The 19,628-nt window shown below is 46.1% G+C and overlaps 2 protein-coding genes across 2 annotated transcripts; both read right to left on the bottom strand.

The window, feature by feature from the left end:
• Positions 1 to 1,090: 1,090 nt before the first annotated feature.
• Positions 1,091 to 2,362, bottom strand: LOC127323856 (putative cyclin-dependent kinase F-2). Its single transcript, XM_051351967.2, has one exon. The coding sequence runs from the start codon at positions 2,325 to 2,327 to the stop codon at positions 1,119 to 1,121; it is 1,209 nt and encodes a 402-aa protein (XP_051207927.1). The 5' UTR covers positions 2,328 to 2,362; the 3' UTR covers positions 1,091 to 1,118.
• Positions 2,363 to 13,372: 11,010 nt separating this feature from the next.
• On the bottom strand, positions 13,373 to 18,051 carry LOC127323927 (uncharacterized). Its single transcript, XM_051352031.2, has 8 exons — positions 17,843 to 18,051; positions 17,675 to 17,753; positions 17,503 to 17,582; positions 17,359 to 17,425; positions 14,716 to 14,787; positions 14,223 to 14,444; positions 13,766 to 14,144; positions 13,373 to 13,670 (listed from the first exon to the last, which is right to left on the bottom strand). The coding sequence occupies exons 1-8, from the start codon at positions 17,916 to 17,918 to the stop codon at positions 13,665 to 13,667; spliced, it is 981 nt and encodes a 326-aa protein (XP_051207991.1). The 5' UTR covers positions 17,919 to 18,051; the 3' UTR covers positions 13,373 to 13,664.
• Positions 18,052 to 19,628: the final 1,577 nt, after the last annotated feature.

Raw genomic sequence — 19,628 nt, 5'->3', positions numbered from 1 at the left:
GTTGGGCAGTTTCATCCAGGTCCTTAACAATGAGAGCATTCTGGTTGAAACTCCATGGCCCTCCTTGCATCACAAAGTCGTAGTCCCCCTTGGAGAACAGCGTGAGCATGTAGTAGTTTTCCCCTTCTCCGAGTACCCAATCCCGTTGTGGAGGTGCCAAATCTCGGCGGTGAATCGCGTGAACATAGCTTTCATGTTCGCCTTGAAGTTGGCCATGTATCGTGCAAGCAGCATCCATGTCTTTTGCTCCACTGGTTCTGCCTTAGCCTCCTCTTCCTCCTCAAATTCCAGGTAACATGTCGTCTGTCATATCAACAATGCCACCGATCTATGCTTCTGCGCCTTGCTGGAATCCCACCTCCTCGGTCACGTTCCCGTCATCCCAGTTGTCGTCTTCCTCCAAAATCAATGTATGTATCCAATAGTGCTCCGTGGCAAGATAGTGGAGCCGCAACAGCACCACCAGAGGGCCTCGGGTGGGTAGGCCTCTCAAAGAGGCCCACTTGTTCACCCCCACCCACCGGCGGCGTCATCAGCAACCCTATTGGCCGTGTCGTTGCTTGCACTCTCCCTATCTGGGTCGGCCTCGGCGCAGAGGTCACCGTCTCGTAGAGCCTTGGGTCCTACGCAGCATTGCTGGAACACCGACCTCCCTAGCTCGAGCCAGCACCCGACATCTCCTTCACGCCCTCCTTCCACGAATTCCTCTGCATCATTCGATTCGATCCGTATCTCGGTACCCCTGCAGGGTTGCAAGTCTCTTGGATTAGATTGGGGTTTCGCAATCTAGGCCTTCCAGGGGTGGGGATTTATGGCATCTCCCACCGCTTCTCCCTTCTCGTATCGGGGACAGACTCCCTGTTCTCCTTCCTTCCCTGCGCATCGCGTGAGGTGCCTAGACTCTTTCATCGCTCTACGGCGTTCCGAGGGACTTTCATAAGGTGGTGGCGGTACCTAAAATCGCCCATGACCCAACACGTTTAGGGCATATGAATCACACAATCTGAAAAGGGGAGAATTTCTATGCAATGCAAATTCAGCATATAAAACAATTACATAGTACGTACTTTTTTTACAATTCAATCAAACAATCAGGTGGATCGATCATTGAAGCACAATTACACTTGGGACATACCTCGAAACAGTCTTTCGCCTCGCTTTATAAATAAAGCGATTTGCGATTTCAATACCGTGAGTGGAGCCATGAAGCGCGATACCTTGTTTCTCGGAAGGGGCAAAGCTTCAACCTTAACAGCCTTGGCGGAGGGAGGAGGAGCAGCGAACCATGGGAGCTTGAGCGCCTTGGCCGCCGTGAGTCGCTTGTCGGGATTGTATGTGAGAAGCCCTAGCAATACCTGAAATCCTTGCTCTGATAGCTTCTCCCCCGGGAAGATATCCCGGAGCCTGCTATGCTCCTGCCCCTCAGGAAGCATCTTGTGGGTCGGCGGCAGGGAGGACTTGAACTCCATCACCTTGCCGGTGAGCGGCAGTGACTTGAACTCGGGCCACGTTCGGTCGTCGGGCATACCGAGCACCCCGAAAATACCCCAGAGCTGGGCCACGTGGTCCGCATCGTCCATGTGGTCTTCGCGGCCATCGTCCTCGAACAGGGTCTTGCCTGCGAGCATCTCGGCCATGACGCAGCCGAGCGACCAGCAGTCGACAAGCGCGTCGTAGTCCGGCTTGCGCAGGAGAATCTCGGGGGCCTTGTAGGGCATGGTGCCGACTTGGGTGTAGGGCGGCGGGTCGGACATGGAGATCCCGATCCCGAGGTCGCAGATCTTGACGAGGTGGCCGTCTTGGCCGACGAGGATGTTGGCCGGCTTGATGTCGCGGTGGACGACGTGGCGGGCGTGCATGAGCTTGGCCCCCGTGAGGAGCTTCCGCATGATGGCGCGCACCTTCGGTTCCGGCAGCGGCCGGCCGTGGCGGCTGTCCTTCCGCATGAAGGCGTGGAGGCTCGGCGCGGCGACGTACTCCATGACGAGGCGGAGGTTTCCGGTGGCGGTGTCGCGCGCCAGGCCCTCGAAGCCGACGAGGTGCGGGTTCCCGTTGCAGGCCTCCAGGAGGCGGGCCTCGTGCCGGAGCTCGGCCTCGTCCGGTTCCTCCTCGGTGTTGTCGTCCGGCGACGTGAGGTACTTGATGGCGACGGTCTTGCCGGTTGCGCGGTGGCGCGCCTTGAGGACGACGCCGAAGCCGCCCTCGCCAAGCCTGGTCACCTCGTCGTATTCGTCGGTGCTTTTGCGGCTCCTCTTGCGGGACGTTGCGGACTCTTTGGTGGTGGTCGTCGCGAGGACGGCGGCGGCAGGTCTCTTGCGGGCGGGCATGGCGCTGGATCGGCGGCTTCGGTTGCTGGAGACAAGACGGGGATCGTATCGTATCTCGTATGCACGAGGTGGAGAGACGGAGGATCGATCTAACGAACACAGCACCAGGATCGAGAGAAAACCTCGGTTCGGATATAAGTTGGTCACTACGGTGGCTGCGAAGTGGGCCTGCGCGCGCCTGCGTTAAGTTGTGCGTCAAACTGTGATCAACACGGGACGACCAGCGAGCCGCGCATGCAGGAAGAAATCCGCCGCGTTATGAGGCCGCGCGGTTGTTTATCACGTAACATGCATTTTAATTTAAATCCTAACTAATCAAACAAGATGAGGCGCATGGTTCTAGAAGCAAACAACACTACCGAATCGATCGAGGTGCACAGTTGCGTCTGCTTCGTTTTCTTTTCTTTTACGACCCAGTAGTAGTCGTATATTAATTGGATTGTACTCCCTCTGTTCATAAATAAGTACGTATATATGTACTTTTTTAAAGATAAATTATAGAGTGAAGTGGAAAATTGGAAATATGTAAACCAACATCTCACTCCTCTTCAATTCTTTCACCTCCAATGAGTTAACTGCATGTATAAAACAAGAAAAATATGTGCTAAAATGTTATTGGGTTTGATTTTCGTGCAATGAGAGAGAAGTAAGTTTTGATATTTTAATGTGTATTGGAAAGATAGAAATATATTCTTTTGTGGACAAAGTTTAGAGCTAAGACTACTCATAGTGAGAGTAACATAGCTAGTCACATCACACATCTCAAGGCATTTTGGTGACATGACATGCTAATAAATGAATAAAGAGAGTCAATCAAGCCCTCCTAGCCAGGCAGGCCTGGAGACTGCTAGCCTTCCCTCATAGTCTTTGTGCCAGACTTTTCAAAGCAAAATATTTTCCTAATGCTGAACTCACTGATACTGTTTTTATCCAGAACTCTTACCCAGGTTGGCAGGGCATTTGTCATGGACTCGAGCTCTTGAAAAAATGAGTGATATGGCGTGTCCAATCTAGATCAAAAATCCAGATTTGGCGTGATAATTGGGTCCCGAGAGGAAACTTAAAACCCTCGACAAAGATTGGTGGTGGCAAAGATTGGTGGTGGCAGATACCGTTGGGTTTCGGACCTAATAGACAACAACTCAATGACATGGAAGGAAGACCTAGTCAGGTCAATGTTCCCAAACTATGATGCCGAGGAAATTTTGTGAATTTGTTTACCTCACTCAGCTGAAGAAGACTATATAGCCTGGCACTTTGAAAAATCGGGCAACTTCAGTGTTCGGAGTGCATACAGACTCGCCCTTCTTCAGAACTCCGAGAATTTCTACTCAGGCCAGCAAAGCGACAATCCTAATGGAGACCGTTCGATCTGGGATGTGATATGGAAAACAAACGTACCACAAAAGGTGAATATCTTTAGTTGGAGACTAGCCACGGAAGCACTAGCGGTACAAAAAAACCGGTGCTCGCGTAATATGACAACTGATCCAACTTGCACCATTTGCGGAAGAGAAGAAGAAGATGGATACCATGCCACTATGACCTGCACCAAAGCTGCCGCCTTAAGAGAAAGCATGAGAAAAATCTGGAAGCTACCACATGAAGAAAAACTGGGAAATAGTCGGAAGGAGTGGACTCTGAACATTCTGAATGCTTCAAGCTCATATATGCGCGGAAAGCTGATGCTGGTCTGGTGGAGGGCCTGGCACCTAAGAAACAACTACATCTTTGGAGATGGGAAGGTGGGAATAAACCAGTCGACTGATTTATTAAGCAACTACTGGCAGGTGCTGTCAAATATTAGAGAGGAAAAACAGCCTGAAGATAGGAAAGGAAAAAGTCCAATGCTTGAAATGAAGGAGATACATGAGGAACCAAAGAAGAATGAAATGAAATCAAGGTGGAAGCCACCAGACACGGGTTGGCAATGCCTAAGCGTGGATGCTAGTTTCATTAAAGAATCAAACTTCGCCTCGTGGGGTGCTCTAGCTCGTAACCACCTTGGACAGATCAAATGGTCCGCCTAGGGAATTCTTCCTGATTGTGATAACGCGGAAACTGCAGAAGCGCTGGCTTGTTTAGAAGGGATCAAGCAAGCTGTTAAACTGGTGGATAGTAACCTAATTATTGAGAGTGACTGTGATGCTCTAATAAAAAGGCAAACTTTGATGTTAGGGATCGCTCCCATACATTGAGTGTGCTAGCGGACATTCATCGGTTGGTTACTCTACTACCTAACTTCACCTTCAGAAAAGTGGCAAGAGAAGATAATAGGCCGGCTCATGAGTTGGCCAGGTTTAGTCGTGTGAGTTGTACTGGTGGTGTGTTACAAGGTTCGGCACCTCCCTGCGTGTTGGAGCTGACTTTGGTAGAATGTAATCAGACCTCTACTACCGATTAATACAAACCATTGTTTTTTAAAAAATGAAGAAATAGAGTGAGGTGGTAACTAGCTATGTTACCATAATATCACACACCTCAAGGCAAGATGAGTCTACAACATAATAAATGATACAATGCATGACACCACATATAAGTTACTACCCACTATGAAGGTAGTAACCTAGACTTGTAACATAGCATATGTCACTAGTCTAAGTTACTCCCCAGTATGACCAGCCTAAACGATCACTTATTTGAAGACGGAGGGAGTACTCTAGAAAAGAAGTCGATCGACTCAGCCAATGTTTCCGCAATTTGCCGCTTGGCTCGATCTTAATGCCATCGCGCATGGGAACGTGCTCCTAAGCCAACAGAACAATTTTCCTCAAACAGAGCATCTCCACTCGAAACCCCTCGAAACCCCGTACGAGATCCTGCGTTTGATTGTATAGTGGACGTTTCCAGCGTGTTCACTGGCTCGATGACGGCGGATGCCCTAGCAGCAGGGGTGTGCCTGACGCTAGGAACCCCACATCCGGCTGGGTCCTGAAGTTTCTCCATAGCTTCGTACCGATGTCGGAGATGCTCCCATCGCGGCTCAATAAAAGGAACTCATGTTGGTGAACCGCTGATGACTGCTGAATAAAGGCCGCACCAGCACCTCCTACCGACGGTGGGCGTCGCGGCGTACCAACCATGACTGGTGGTGGTGTGGCGACTACCTGCGCGGAAGTTTTGGTCGGGCCAGGAGTCTGTGATGATATCGATGAGGGCGGAGGCATGTATCCCTTCTTGAAAAGCGCTACATTCATATCATCGGTATGTATAGTAAAAAACCCAAATGTTGAGCAGATCCAACCCTAAAAAACGAATATGACCATATCACGCAAAATTAAACCGTTCTTCCCATATATGAACATGTAGAGATTCTAATGAAATATGGTACAAACAAAAAAGATGAACTTATACAGGCAAAACCGAGGGTAACCATCTAAATCAGCCAAAAAAGATACAAAAATGATGTGCATGCAACGATTACGCATGGAAATTAAATAAGCTTGCACTAGTAGGGAATAGCCTACTGCCCGCGTGTGTAATTCGACTATCAGTGTCGGGCGTCCACCCACGACTAGTACCTCGCTAGTGGTATTAATTACTAGTCGCGTGTCAGCCTGTTAGGCAGGCACGTGACTAGTAGTCTAACTACCGGTTGCGTGCGCCAGCTGCCCGCTACCACTTGGTTTACTCGTAGCCTGGGTCGCACGCCCACCCCACCTAGGCTCTTTTGGGCCTCCTGGCCCTTCTCGTGAGATGTAAGTTCTTCAGTTGCTTCTCTTGATAAAATATTGACATCCTCAGAATCCTAGCCCGTTTGACTTCATTTAGATCCCTGAAAGGTAAAAAAATACATAAAATAGGGGTTTTCTGTCCCGCAGGGTTATAACTAAAATAAAAGGGATCATTCATAAATCTCCAAAAATCTATATAAGATATGGATATAACATCATATATATATGTTGCAAATATGTGGAAATATTTGTCAAAAAAATCCAAAGTTCATGCATGCATTTTATGTGCATCACCATCAAGATCCCCTACAACCCGGTTCTCCACGGGAAGACGAAGCATATTGGGATCCAGAATCATTTCTTTCGAGACCACATTGCAAGAGGTGATATTGAGCTCTCATTCATGGCACTAAGGATCAATTGGTGGATATCTTCACCAAACCGCTGGACAATAAGAGGTTTATTGAGTTGAGGCATGAGCTAAATATCATAGATTCGTTGAATGTTGCTTGACCACCGTCCGTCTACACCATTACTTAGCATATATCTTGTGTTGGGAGGTAGGCATGGACATAGGGAGAGTGCAGTTTAAATGATTAAGCTATCCCTCCACCCATTATGCATATAGGAAACCAAAGTATTTCTCTATTTGTCAATCAAGTGACTAATGAGCTTAAATGTTGAGTGTTAGTTGTGGGTCTTAGATACATCTACACGATCCCACGCTATGAACTCAAACAAGGTGGCATAGGCCACCGAGCTCCTCCTTGCAATAGCTCCCGTCTTCTTAGGATCCATCGGGTGAATCTGTACTTCCTTTGAATTCTTGGAGGTGTCAAAGGTTTGCTCCTTCAGCGGCCTCCCTCCGTCGGGCATCACATCATAATCAGTTGTTAACCTTGACGCCATGCATTCTGCCTGCATCCCAAAAGTTTCTGACAATCGATGGAAATCCTTGTCGCACTTATCTGCCAGAGCGAAACTCCCCTTTACTGTAATTGGGCCCTTGGGTCCAGGGAGCCTCCACAACAAGTATGTGTAATGTGGTACCGCCATAAATCTGACATAAGCGGGTCATCCTAGTAGAGCATGATACTGCGACGGAAAATCCACGACTTCGAACTCCAGCTTCTCTCTTCTGTAATTCTCTCGGGTTCCAAACTGAACATCGAGATTGATCTTTCCCAATGGATAACTTGCTTCTCGGGCATGATGTCGTGGAAGCGTGTGTCAGTTGGTGTTAAATTCGCCAAGGATATGTTCATCTTCCTCAATGTATCTGCATACATAAGGTTTAAGTTGTTCCCTCCATCTATGAACACACGTGAAACATCGAACCCTGCAATCACCACTGGCAAGATCAGAGCTGACTGCCCTGGTCGTGGAACTTGCTGCGGGTGGTCCGCTAGGGTGAAACCGATGTCCTGTGCCGACCAATTCAGGTACTCAATTGTTAGTGGAGGCATCTTCTCTGCCATGTAAACTTGTCGCGAAATCACCTTTTGGGTCCTATTCGAAGGTAGGCCTTTCTGAATCATCGAAACTGCTCCGGTTGTGTCGATGTAAGGACCGTTAGTTGGGGCTGCCGCCAATTGCAAATGATGTCGATTTTCATCGGTAATTGCGGGTGGAGGTGGAAGGTGAATCTCACTCCTTGGCCCCTGAGGATTCCTGCTTGGTGCCTACGCATTGGTGTGTCATGCGTATCTATGCAATGCAAGGAAAGTTCGGCAATCCTTCTGGAGATGACCCGACTGTCTTTTTCCATTATTATCGAGAAAGAAGTGCATCTGACACGGTCCGTTCAGGAGATCCTCGGGTGATACATACGACCTTTGGAACCTTGGTCCACTATTTTGCCTGTTTTGTCGGGGAGCATCCATGTAGTCAATGCGCTGCTCGTTGCTTCTCTGATAGTCATCTCTATTATTTCCTCCACCATTTTCTCAGAAACCAGCCGCTACTTGGCCAGGGCCATCGTAGTCTGAGAACTGTCGAGAAAAATGTCGTCTATTTTGATTGTTTCTGTTGCGATCGTCGTCGGGTGACATGTGTCGTTTGTTTTGAACAACATCTTCTCCATCTGCCCAACGATTCGCTATTTCCATGAGCGCTGCTATTGTTTTCGGGTTAGTCCTTCCCAAATCCTTCATTAGGTCCTTTCTTCGGATCCCCGCAACAAACGCATCTATTGCTCTTTCGTCAGATATATTCTCTACCGAATTTTTGATAATGTTCCATCTCTGGATGACGTCCTCATTGGCTCATCAAACTTCTGTCTGCAGGCCCTCAGCTGCTCTATTGATGCGGGTTTCTTGCACGTCGATAGAAATTTTTTCACAAACATGTCCTCAAAAGTTTCCCAGCTATTGATGGATCCTGCTGGTAGCTTTTTTATCCATGATCTTGCGGCTCCGCTTAGGTGGACCTGGATGCTCTGCATGGCAGTTGCTTTAGTTCCACCTGTCAACTTTACTGTCTCCAGATAGTCGACGAACCAATCTTCAGGATCTTGCAAACCATCAAATTTTTTGTAGTTGTCGGGTAACTTAAACCCAGACGGAACCCGAGTTTTACGAACTCGTCGAGTAAAGCAAGGGAGCTCACACATATCCTCCTCATCTACTTCTGGTGAATGCCGATGTTCTCTCCTTTCTTGTCGTGCTCTATCGACTCGCGCTTGCATCGTTGTGTCTCTTGCGTCACCTGTCCTTGGAGGATCTTGGGTTACTGCCGCGGGTCAAGGACTATTTCGTCTCGGGGCACCCTCGGGTGGTGCGCTTGTACTTGCGAACGTTGTTCCCATGGCCCCAACTCCTGCCATAGCCATGTTGTACAACACTTCTCTTGGATCTCCAGGAGGTGGCCTGGATGCCAATATGTAAGCCTGAGTTGCCATGTATCGAGCTTCCGGTGTTTTGGGGATGATGTTTCCTCTTTTGTCTATCGACATAAAAGACATGTCGAGGTTTTGGATCAGATTCTCCCGCTCGCCCTCAAGTATATGCTGCAACCGAGATCTTCCTCTATCACAAGCTGCTCTATGGTTATCTCCCGAGGTTCCTGACTGTCGACTTTGCTCCGCTCTTCTCCTGCTCGACTCGGAGGCTGCAGCTTTCCTTTGCTCAAGTATCACCCTTTGTTTTTCCAACTATCGGCTAGCACGCGCGAGTCTATATTGATATGCTTGCAGCTCTTCCACCGTGGCCGTGGTGGTCATCGGATCTGTGTTTTTCATGGCTCTTGATACTCCGTCCCAAGCTGCTTGCGAAAGTGGTAACCTCTGGCGAGGTGTAGGCCCGACATACTTGCTGCCCAAACCTCGCGTGAGATCAGCGGGATCGATGTATGGATTTCCCAAATCATCGAAAGCCTCTGATGTTTCGTCCTCTTGACGACTTGCCTCACCAATCACACAAACTTGATGGTATGTTCGCATTGTATGTTCATCTTCGGGGTCGGTGACACCGTCGTAATGATCGGCGAGGACCTCCCGAATAGAAGTAAATATGTCGATGAAGTTGAAGTTGTCGATGCTTTCCGAATCGCTGTCCAGATCGGAATCCGTGAACGACCCGAAAGACATCCGGCCGAACAGATTGGCGAGATCTCCGCCGCCGGCGGGCTTGATGCAGCTTGTTGACGAGATTTCCTCATCGCTTAACTTGGTTGACGACGATGATCCCGAGAAATCGGAACCAACCGCTAACGGTCCCGAAAAGATTGGTGCCGCTAAACGATGTGATCCTTCTCTCCCGACGCAGAAGTGGAAGCTTCCGAACTTCATCTCCATTGGCTCTTCCAGATAGGCATATGCATCCAAACGGGCGGGAGGGTGAGGAACAAAATCAACGAGACCAGTTTTGATCTGTTTACCTCTGTCCATCGCGTTGCTTGCCACCGAAGATGTCGACGATGTTGAACGTGCCATCGGGATCAGCTCCTTGTCGCCTCTAATTCCCATAGACGGCGCCAATTGACAAGGTATCGACTTGTCAATGCCTACAAGTTGCAGACTAGGGTTTCGTGGAAATTAGAGGGCAAGTAGATCTCGAAGGTTTCGGCCAGAAAAAGTACTCGACTGCTAAAAGCTAGGGTTATGTTGACGATGAATCGATACTTTCTTTCTCCCTCGACTCCCCCTTATATAGGAGGCGAAGCCGAGGGTTTCGTGATGTACAAGTTACAAACAGCGGGAGACTCTTTAAGTTCGTCCCGTATAATTACAAGTCCATTCCTAATATATCTCTAACTTCCATATCAACGCTTTACTGGGCTTCCGGGCTTCGTAATCTTCGGGTCGTGGGCCTTCAGTAAACCCCGAGTACCTTCTTCGGCAGGCCCCTTGGGGATGCCTATGTCAAGGAGTTTTATTTTTATTTTGTTTTTCTTTGTGTTTTTTGGCTTTGTTTTTTTGCATTTGCATTTTCTTTGTTGTCTTTTGCTTTGGGGAAATTCTTCAAGTTTGGGTTCTTTCATTCGGTTCTTGCAAACTTCGACTAGTACATCTCACCAGTTATCACGTCTAACCTAAGCCATTCATCCAATCTTAAATATTCCTACATTTTATATATACCCATCATTTGGCTACAGTGGCTTCAGTCAAGGGGCTGGATGATCCGCCCCCTCGAGGGTCGGACCATCCGGCTTAAGTGGAGGGTATATATATACCCGAGCACAACCGGATTTAGGAGATGTCCTAGTTATCTTCCCTAACCTGACCCTCATGTGGGTAGACTGGCCTCAGTTATACAACGAAAAGCAAGCAACTTACTTTCCAAAAAAAGCAAGCAACTAACCTGACCTAAGCAACACGGGGAAGACAGGTAAGAAGGGCTTGACGGGCATGAATCTTGCACTTGAAATTGAACTAGTAAAATTCACAGACAAAAAATCATGTGGCCGAAGCAGCGTCAGGTCGGCATGGATGTCGGCCCAAGTAGAAGAAGTCGGATGTGTCGGGCAGCAGTCAGCAGAGCACGCCGGCCATGTCGTTGGGAGATGAGCAGTGTGCGCTTAGAGGGCATTGTGCGCTGGTCATTCTTCATCCAACAGTCCATGCACTCTGTGGCGAAGATGATGGTGGTGTTGATCACCACGACAATGCGGACCACACCTCTGGAGTATTTTCCTAGTGCTCGGTATGCCCGATGATTGAACGTGGCCGGAGTTCAAGTCCCTGAAGCTCAACGACAAGGTGTTGCAGTTCAAGTCCCTCCCACTAACCGACAAGTTGATGTAAGTGCTTCCGGAGGTGCAGGTGCATAGCATGCTTCGGGATATCTTCCCGTAAGGGAAGTTTTCACGGCAAGGATTTCAGGTATTGCAAGGGCTTCTCACATTCAATCCTGACAAGCGGCTCATGACGGCCAAGCAAGCTCTCATAGTTCGCTTCTCCTCCTCCCTCCGCCAACGCTGCTAAGGTTGAAGCTTTGCCCTAGCTGAGAAAGAAGGTGCCGCGCTCCATGGTTCCAGTCGCGGTATTTAAAGCGCAAGTGGCTTCATTTATAAAGTGAGGTATTAAAAGAGCAACTGTCCCAAATGTAATTGTGCTTGGTTGTAAAAAAAGGACATAATTGTTTTATATGCTAAATTGCATTGCAGAGTAATTCTCTTCTTTTCAGATTGTGTAATTCAAATACCCTAGACATTGTACTGTTCAGTCAGGAAATTTAGAATTTAGGGTGTGTTTAGTTGAGGTCACAAGTGAAATGGAATGGAATGGTTCCACACCTAGAACCATTCTCATGTTCGGTTGGCAAGAGAAATAGAATGGAGTGGTTCCAGAAAAAGGAATATTCGGGAAATTTAGAATTTAGGGTGTGTTTGGTTGAGGTCACAAGTGAAATGTAATGGAATGGTTCCACACCTAGAACCATTCTCATGTTCGGTTGGCAAGAGAAATAGAATGGAGTGGTTCCAGAAAAATGAATATTCACGCTAGATCCAAAATGAAGGCGAATGTGCTGTTCCTCAGTGCTATAATCCACCGCAAATCAATCTTTTTGCGTGGAAAATAACTCATGGAGAAATTCATTGTGGGACGCATTTTTGTCCCACTAGTTTTGTTTTGGATTAAAACACCAATTCATCTCTCCTGAGGATTCTTGTTGAGAATTTAACCACACAGATTGGAACTTGCATGCGTGTTGCTCGTTTGAAAAATTCCCGTGCTTGTCTCTCAGTTTAATACTAGTGCTGAAACTAGTATTATATGAGCTCGTATTTCAAAAAAATGTATTATATGAGCTCGGCTCCTCTAGGCGTAAAGTTATTATTAAATCGGCCCTCCATTTCAATCAGATGGCTCTCTCTTCCCCCCTTTAACTCCGCTAGTAATTGAAAACAAACTCCTGATCTCCTACGGAGTACGATTGCGCGCCAAAACTGAAATCACATAAACCCTCCCCTGTTCGACCCTCCCCTGCTCGGCCTCCTTCCACCTGCGCGTCCTTGTCAAAGGTAGACCAAGGTATACACCAAGTTGTACATGCTGCAGATGATCTCCTTTTCGGCATCCATCTCCTAGCAACCAAAAAATAACAACTCAATCCCAATCCTAAGGCATGCAGACGACGTTGATCTCGTCGACGGCAGTGGCCGCAGGTGTCAGCCTTGTACGTCCAATAGTCAACAACATTGTTGCAAGTAAAGTACGTGCTTCTGAACGAGCAGATAAATTCGCCATGCTCAGGCTGCTTACATTAGTCTTTGCTTGTATCTCTACAGAATAAGTAGGACCTGAATGTGTGCATCTACTCGTTCAGGTGTAGCATCGTTTGTAGAATCACTGGCCAGAAAAATGCTTGTAGCCTAGTCTGTAAAATCGCCCCCAGGTACAAGCTTTGGGGAAAATAAAGATGCTCACGGAGCAGCAAAGCAAAGACAGAAATTCGCTACAGTTGAGCAAGGAATTTGAGTAGAGATTAGAAAACACTAGGAACCACTACTACAAATGTTAGGGGGAACAATCGCTTAGTTTCTTAGTTAATAGTCCAACTCATGACAACTATCTATCATCATCAGCAGAAAACTGAACTCTAAACCACGAAAATACGGAAGAAGCAACGGTGGAAAAGCTAACACTACCCTAATCAGTATAACAGGAGTACGAAAACTATGAAGACTATGGGTACTGCTATGGTAGGGAATTGTTACCGATCATGAGATCCATATTATTTCATGATTTGGCTAGGAATCTGTTGAACAAGGATGCAAGTATCTAAAAAAAAGGTGAGATCGCATCGATCAACAGCATTTGTATCAGTATCGATACAATCTGACTGCAACCAGCATCAGCACCGTCATGATAATCATCAGCAGCACCAGCAGGAACATTAACACCACAACGATGACTCAACAGCAAGAGCATCATCCACCATGAGTGATCCGGTTCAATATCATTCTAGGTGTAACTGCAACCCATCTCACGAACAGATAACTAAAAAAATGCACAAAACATTTTGACAAGTTAATGCAACAGTATCAAGATAAAGCATGATAAAGTCAAACACAAACCAACAGTGTAATTCTGCTAGTACTGGAAAACACATCTAAGAAACCACAAAGCACAACTAGCAACCTTGAATAGCAGCTCAGTGCTGCTCCCATCATGCTCAGCCAAATTATGGCAGTCCCCTGTTCTCTGGCATCACAGCAAGCTTCACTCCTGACAACAGATTTTTTTTATTTCCAAAGTTAGACGCTTAAATATATTAAATATGGGGCCACACCATATAAACAGCAGTTGAACATCATCTGTACCTTGCCATCGCTGCCTGGGCTACGAGAGCTAGCACGCCGTGGTGATAGTGAAACACTGCGTGAGGGAGGTGAACCTTTTCCATTTGTCGGCTTTCTGGAACTTTCATCCAAGGGGCTCTTGGGTGGTGTTGGACTCCTGCTATGTGGTGTTAGGCCCCTGTTGCGTGATTTTGGGCTCCTGCTGTGTGGTGCTGGGCTCCTGCTGCGTTGTTTTGGGCTCCTGCTGCGTGGTGCTGGGCTCCTGCTGCGTTGTTGTGGGCTCCTGCTGCGTGGTGCTGGGCTCCTGCTGCGGGGTGCTGGGCTTCTGCTGTGTGGAGTTGGGCTCCTGCGAGGTGCTGGGCTCTTGCGAGGACTAGCACCGCGGCGAGTAGGTGAAGCACTAGCAGGAGAGAACAAATTAGCAGTTTGAAACATAACCATGATTAGAAACTAGAACTATGAAACTGTGGTTAAGCACCTATGGTATGAGCCGCTTCGACTTCTGCTCCTGCTCTTGCTCCTGCGCTTATGATCATCCCTTGTTCTACGACGGTTTTTATAGTCAGGGCTTAAACTCCGGCTTGGGCTTCGGCTGTGACGACGACGGTCTCTATCCCTATCCCTATCACGCCCATGCCTTTCTCTGCTCCTGCTGCGACTACGCCTCTTAAGATCTCTGTCTCTACGGCCATCTCTGTGCCTGATTAGAGCAATAAATGCACTGTAATTGCCATGGCTACTCAAATTAAAGAAACCATGACAAAAGAAGAAGTGCTTAGACAACACTAGAGAAGTAGCTGATCTGCAGTAGTGGAGCTTATGCAGACAATTATTATCTAACAAAGATAGTGAATGTCCAGAAACATGTTGTTGATAGGGCCATTAGAACAATTAGAATATCTAGAATAGCATATTTTAAACAATGTCTGTAAACTCCAAAAGTATTGTAGAGGAAAGAAATTAAATTTCACCTTGCCCTAGGGCTATGGCTTCTTGACCTGTCAGCAGATTTCTCAACTTCCTCAATGACCCTTCCTTTACGGCTACATGAATTAACAGAACATGAACAAAAGTAAAGAAAATTGTGGTGATAATGCATATTACGACCTTACAAGCAAGACTTTGAGAAAACTAACAAAAAGCACGATGGAAAAATAATCTCCATTCTGTAATTAAAGCTTACATATAGTAAGACATAATGCAAATACAGAAAACAATGCCATTTGATCAGAACTGCAGCGATTAAAATTTCACGAGTATTATAACATCATAACTTCAATGTTTCACAAGCCAGGTACCGTCCCATAAAATACACATCACAGCTAATTATTTGACACTGGCCCTAATTAGCTATTCAACACCATACAAACAGTATTTAAAGAAAACATCTTAACAATGCATATAAAATCACAGATCAGCAACATAGAGATCACACAATGAACACGCTCTAATAGTAGTACCTCAACTCCAAAAGTGAAAAATAACAACATAGTTGGGTCGAGGGTTTAGAGTTTAGGCGATAATGCATATTACAACCTTACAAGCCAGACTTTGAGAAAACCAACAAAAAGCGCAATGAAAATAATCTCCATTCTGTAATTAAGCTTAACATATAAGGCATAATGCAAATACATAAACGTTGCCATTTAATCGTAGCTGCAGCAATTAAACATTCACAAGTATTATAACATCAGAGCTTTAATATTTCACCAGCCAGGCACCGTCACAACACAGCTAATTATTTGACACTGACACTAATCAACTATTCAACACCAAACAAACAGTATTTAAAGAAACATAAGTTGGGTCAACTGTTTGTACACTTTTGTCCATAATTATTAATTTTATCAAAATAAGGGCAAAGTTTCCCCTCATTATTTTATGACCCCATCTAATTATACTTCCAGGCTTGCGTCAAATACTCAAATGAAACTCTAAAGTCTAAACATTGACATTCAAAATCCACGCAGAGTATTGCAAATTCCCGTCAGCTTTAATGCCTTTGAGGGCTTCATTTCATGGAAGGGAAACCTATCTGGAGCATTCTCTGTGAGATCGGCATATCATATTGAGTGGCAACATCAGTATAATGGACAGACTGGCCATGATTTAGTTCAAGGTACTGCGCTTGATAACCCTATATAGAAAAATCCATGGAAGCTAGCCGTACCTTGCATGGAATTCTATCGGCATATCATATTGGGTGAAAAAATCTGTTGGCGTGCCCTTCATGGAATCCTAACCCTCAAATCGATTCTGGTTAATAGGCACATCGGAACATCAGGCCAGTGTCCCGTGTATAATCTGTTCCCTGAAGATGTCTTACATATGCCATTCCAATGCCAAACTGCTGCTGATCTATGGAGAGCTCTGGGTCTGGACAATATAATACCTTGCATGGAATTCTATCGGCATATCATATTGAGTGAAAAAGTTCTGTTGGCTTGCCCTTCATGGAATCCTAACCCTCAAATCGATTCTAGTTAATAGGCACATCGGAACATCGGACCAGTGTCCCGTGTATAATCTGTTCCCTAAAGATGTCTTACATATGCTGTTCCAATGCCAAACTGCTGCTGATCTATGGAGAGCTCTGGGTCTGGACAGTATAATATCTGACGCCATGCAAACTAATCACTGAGGATCTGTGGTGATGGAGGAATTTTTGCGCTCATCTCCAAATATTGTGCCCAGATATAGAAGCTTTAAACTGCAGGAATTAATTACATGTTGGTACATATGGTGGTTGAGAAGTAGAAGAACTCACGGTGAGACTATCCCTCCTATTTCCATGTGTGCAACATCGATCAGAGGGTTTGCTGCAAATTATGCTAAAGCAACGAAGGCTCAGTCTGCAATTGCTAAACAGACGTGGGAGAAGCCTCGAGCAAATTCCTTAAAACTTAATGTAGCATCACCTCATATGGCGGAAGCATTGGCTATGTGGCATAGGCTGGAACTTGCGGTCTCAATTGGAGCTAATGTGGTAGAAGCACAATCGGATTCTAATACAGTATTGCTCAGGGCAGGAAGAGATGTGGAATGAAGCAACTGTGGTTTGTGCAGATTGTTTGATGAATGCGGGAAGCCGGGAAACATTGGGAAGGTTGAGTTCACTCATTGTCCGAGAAAGGTGAATGAAGTGGCGCATGAAATAGCTAGGTTTTGCTTTGATTAAAAAAAACTCTTGTAATTGGGTCGATGAACCCCCTAGTTTTATTTAAAAACTCTCGTGAACAATGTAACCAGTATTTGATATTAATAAAGCTAGCCAAGGTGGCCTTCCCTCAAAAATAATCCAAGAATATACTTATCAAGGTTTAGGTAGACCTTTTTAGAACAGCAAACCTAAGTAAAAAAATGGTTTCAGGAAAATAATCATTAAACAGTCACACTGATTAAGAGAAACGCTGATAGACAGCAGAGAGTGGCATGGACTATTTCACCAGAGTATAAACCATGTAAATATATGAACACAATATCTAATCATCGAATACATCTCCAGGCTACATAACATAAAGATGGCTTATGCGAAACGAGGCCTGCAACCTAATATCTATGTTCACAAAAGTAATTACCTACCGAAATGAACATGCTTGGAAGAATCCACTTACATAGGCTCCGCATTAGGGCCATACTTGGCAAACTGCACCATGATGTTCCTGCCATCCACATTACGCCCTGCGCAAAACAAGTATTAGTCAGCCATAAATGCACCCAAATCTGTCCACGGAAAATAGGGGGAGTCAGTGACGCACCATCAAGCCGATCTACAGCCTTCTGAGCCTCATCAGCGTACTTGTACCGCACGAAGGCGAAACCCCTAGAGTCCCCAGTCCTTGAGAAGAGCCACAAATTTTCAGAACGAATCCACCGAACATCGAAGAAGAAATGACAGCACAGATTGCTCAGGGCCGCGCGGCTCCTCACCTCCGATCCCGCGGAATGAAGACGTCCACGACCTTGCCGTAGCGGTCGAAGAGCGGGTGTAGGTCGTCAGCCGTTGTTCCTGCGGAGGAGAAGGGCGGGGGAGGGGAGGGATTAGACGGAGCGAAACACCTCGGGGGAGCGATTCGGCTAGGGTTAGGGTTTCCTCACGGAAGCTGATGTTGAGGACGAGGAGCGAGAAGGTGTCGCGGATGTCCGGCGGGCCCGACCTCCCGAAGTGCGACATCGCGCCGCCGCCACCGCCGACGGCGAGGCCTAGGGTTTAGGGCTCCGGCGCCGAGAGCAGCTGAGTCGGGGGTGGAGAGAGAGCGCAGTGGCCAGTGGGAGTGGGTTCGGCGAGAAAAAAGCTTATCGGCAGGCAATGCTTTTCGTATGATTTTTACTTCTTCTTTTACTGTGCAGCAGTGGGCTCACGAACGCGACAGATGGCCTAGTGTAATCATTTGATGGGCCAATTTGGCGGCCAGTAATTCAAACAAAAAGCGGCTACAAAAGTACCCCTCAATGCCAAAATGCATTGCGTACTATTTTTTTCCTAAGTGCTAAAAAGTGCTCGGTGGCTGGTTTTTTAGAGCCAAAACAAGTAGAATTTGAGTAAACATGTGAATAAATATAACAACATCTACAATATCAAATACGTATAAATTGAACTTATATTTCTTGATGATTCTAATAATATTGGTCTTTTGCGGATCTAATAATATTGATTTCATACGTATTACGTATTTGTATTGATGACCAATATTATTAGAAACATTAGAAATATAAGTTAATTTTATATGTATTTGATGTTGTAGATATTGATATACTTTTCTATATAGATATTCCTATTGGGCTTCAACACTTGAGGCACATTAGTACCCTAAGCCCTAGTCTAATGCCGATCTAATCCAAATTAAGCTTCCAACCGTTGCGACCCTATAGGTTCACATGTGAATATACATGACACAGGTACTTCTACAAGGACAATAGTTGGTAACTAGCCTACACTTTTCAAGACATTATATGTACGTAACTAGCCTCCCTAGAGAATTGATCGACCACCATGAGTATGCATATGCATGTTTGGTAGGGTGTTTTGAAATAAACCTTCATTTTTTTGTCTATTTCTAACTTTGCAAATTACCTTTTCCCTTTCTAGATAGAAATAAATCACGACAATTTTCTTGCGATCTTTGACATTTTTTCCTTTTTTTCTTTCTCTCTTTACTTCCTTTACTTCCTTCCATTAGGAGATGAGATGAGGAAATGTAGGATACGCGAAAGAGTGTTTATATACATCTAAATTTAGACAAATTTACGATACTCTTTTATAAACAAAGGTAGTATTAAAGATATAAGTGTCTACAATATTGTTATTATGTTGCTCTTGTGTATCTTCTATTGCTTTTCAAGGAGATATTGTAGCGATCACTACGGGAAAAACAGGCGCTGCCGTGCAGCGTTTCAATGCCGTGAGCCGCCGCACGGCAAAGAAATTATTGCCGTGGGCAGCAAGCAGCACGCACGGCAAAGACAATCCGCACGACAACATCCGAGAGCAGCGCACGGCAATGAAGGCAAGCACGGCAAAGACAGAAGCGGCGCACGGCAAAGAATCAAATGACGGCAAAGTACAAGGAAACCTCACGGCAAAGAAAGGAAGACGGCAAAGTCCCTACGTGCCGCACGGCAAAGAAACCATGCACGGCAAAGGCAATGGGCATTGCCGTGGCTCGCCCCTTTGCCGTGCGGACAGGTGAGTTGCACGGCAAAGGCACCTTTGCCGTGCGTTCCCTTCTTTGTCGTGCGCCAACAACTTTTTTTTTGTTTTTCTTTCAATTTTATTTCATCTAATACTTATATTTATTTGTTAATTAGTTTTTCTTTTTGATGACTATTTATTAGACAATGTGCAATACAAAATTACTCTCCATATATGTTCATCCCCCACATA

Source organism: Lolium perenne, chromosome 7, assembly GCF_019359855.2.
Source record: "Lolium perenne isolate Kyuss_39 chromosome 7, Kyuss_2.0, whole genome shotgun sequence".
Lineage (NCBI taxonomy): Eukaryota > Viridiplantae > Streptophyta > Magnoliopsida > Poales > Poaceae > Lolium > Lolium perenne.
Note: the sequence above shows the minus strand (reverse complement) of the source record. Positions and strands in the feature narration are given on the sequence as shown.

Excerpts from the sequence above, each read along its gene's own strand:
- LOC127323856 (XM_051351967.2), bottom strand. The coding sequence starts at position 2,327 with ATGCCCGCCCGCAAGAGACCTGCCGCCGCCGTCCTCGCGACGACCACC.
- LOC127323927 (XM_051352031.2), bottom strand. The coding sequence starts at position 17,918 with ATGTCGCACTTCGGGAGGTCGGGCCCGCCGGACATCCGCGACACCTTC. Across the intron at positions 17,583-17,674 it reads TTCATTCCGCGGGATCGGAG|GACTGGGGACTCTAGGGGTT; the intron begins GTGAGGAGCCGC and ends GCTCTTCTCAAG. Across the intron at positions 14,445-14,715 it reads AGCCATAGCCCTAGGGCAAG|GCACAGAGATGGCCGTAGAG; the intron begins GTGAAATTTAAT and ends TGCTCTAATCAG.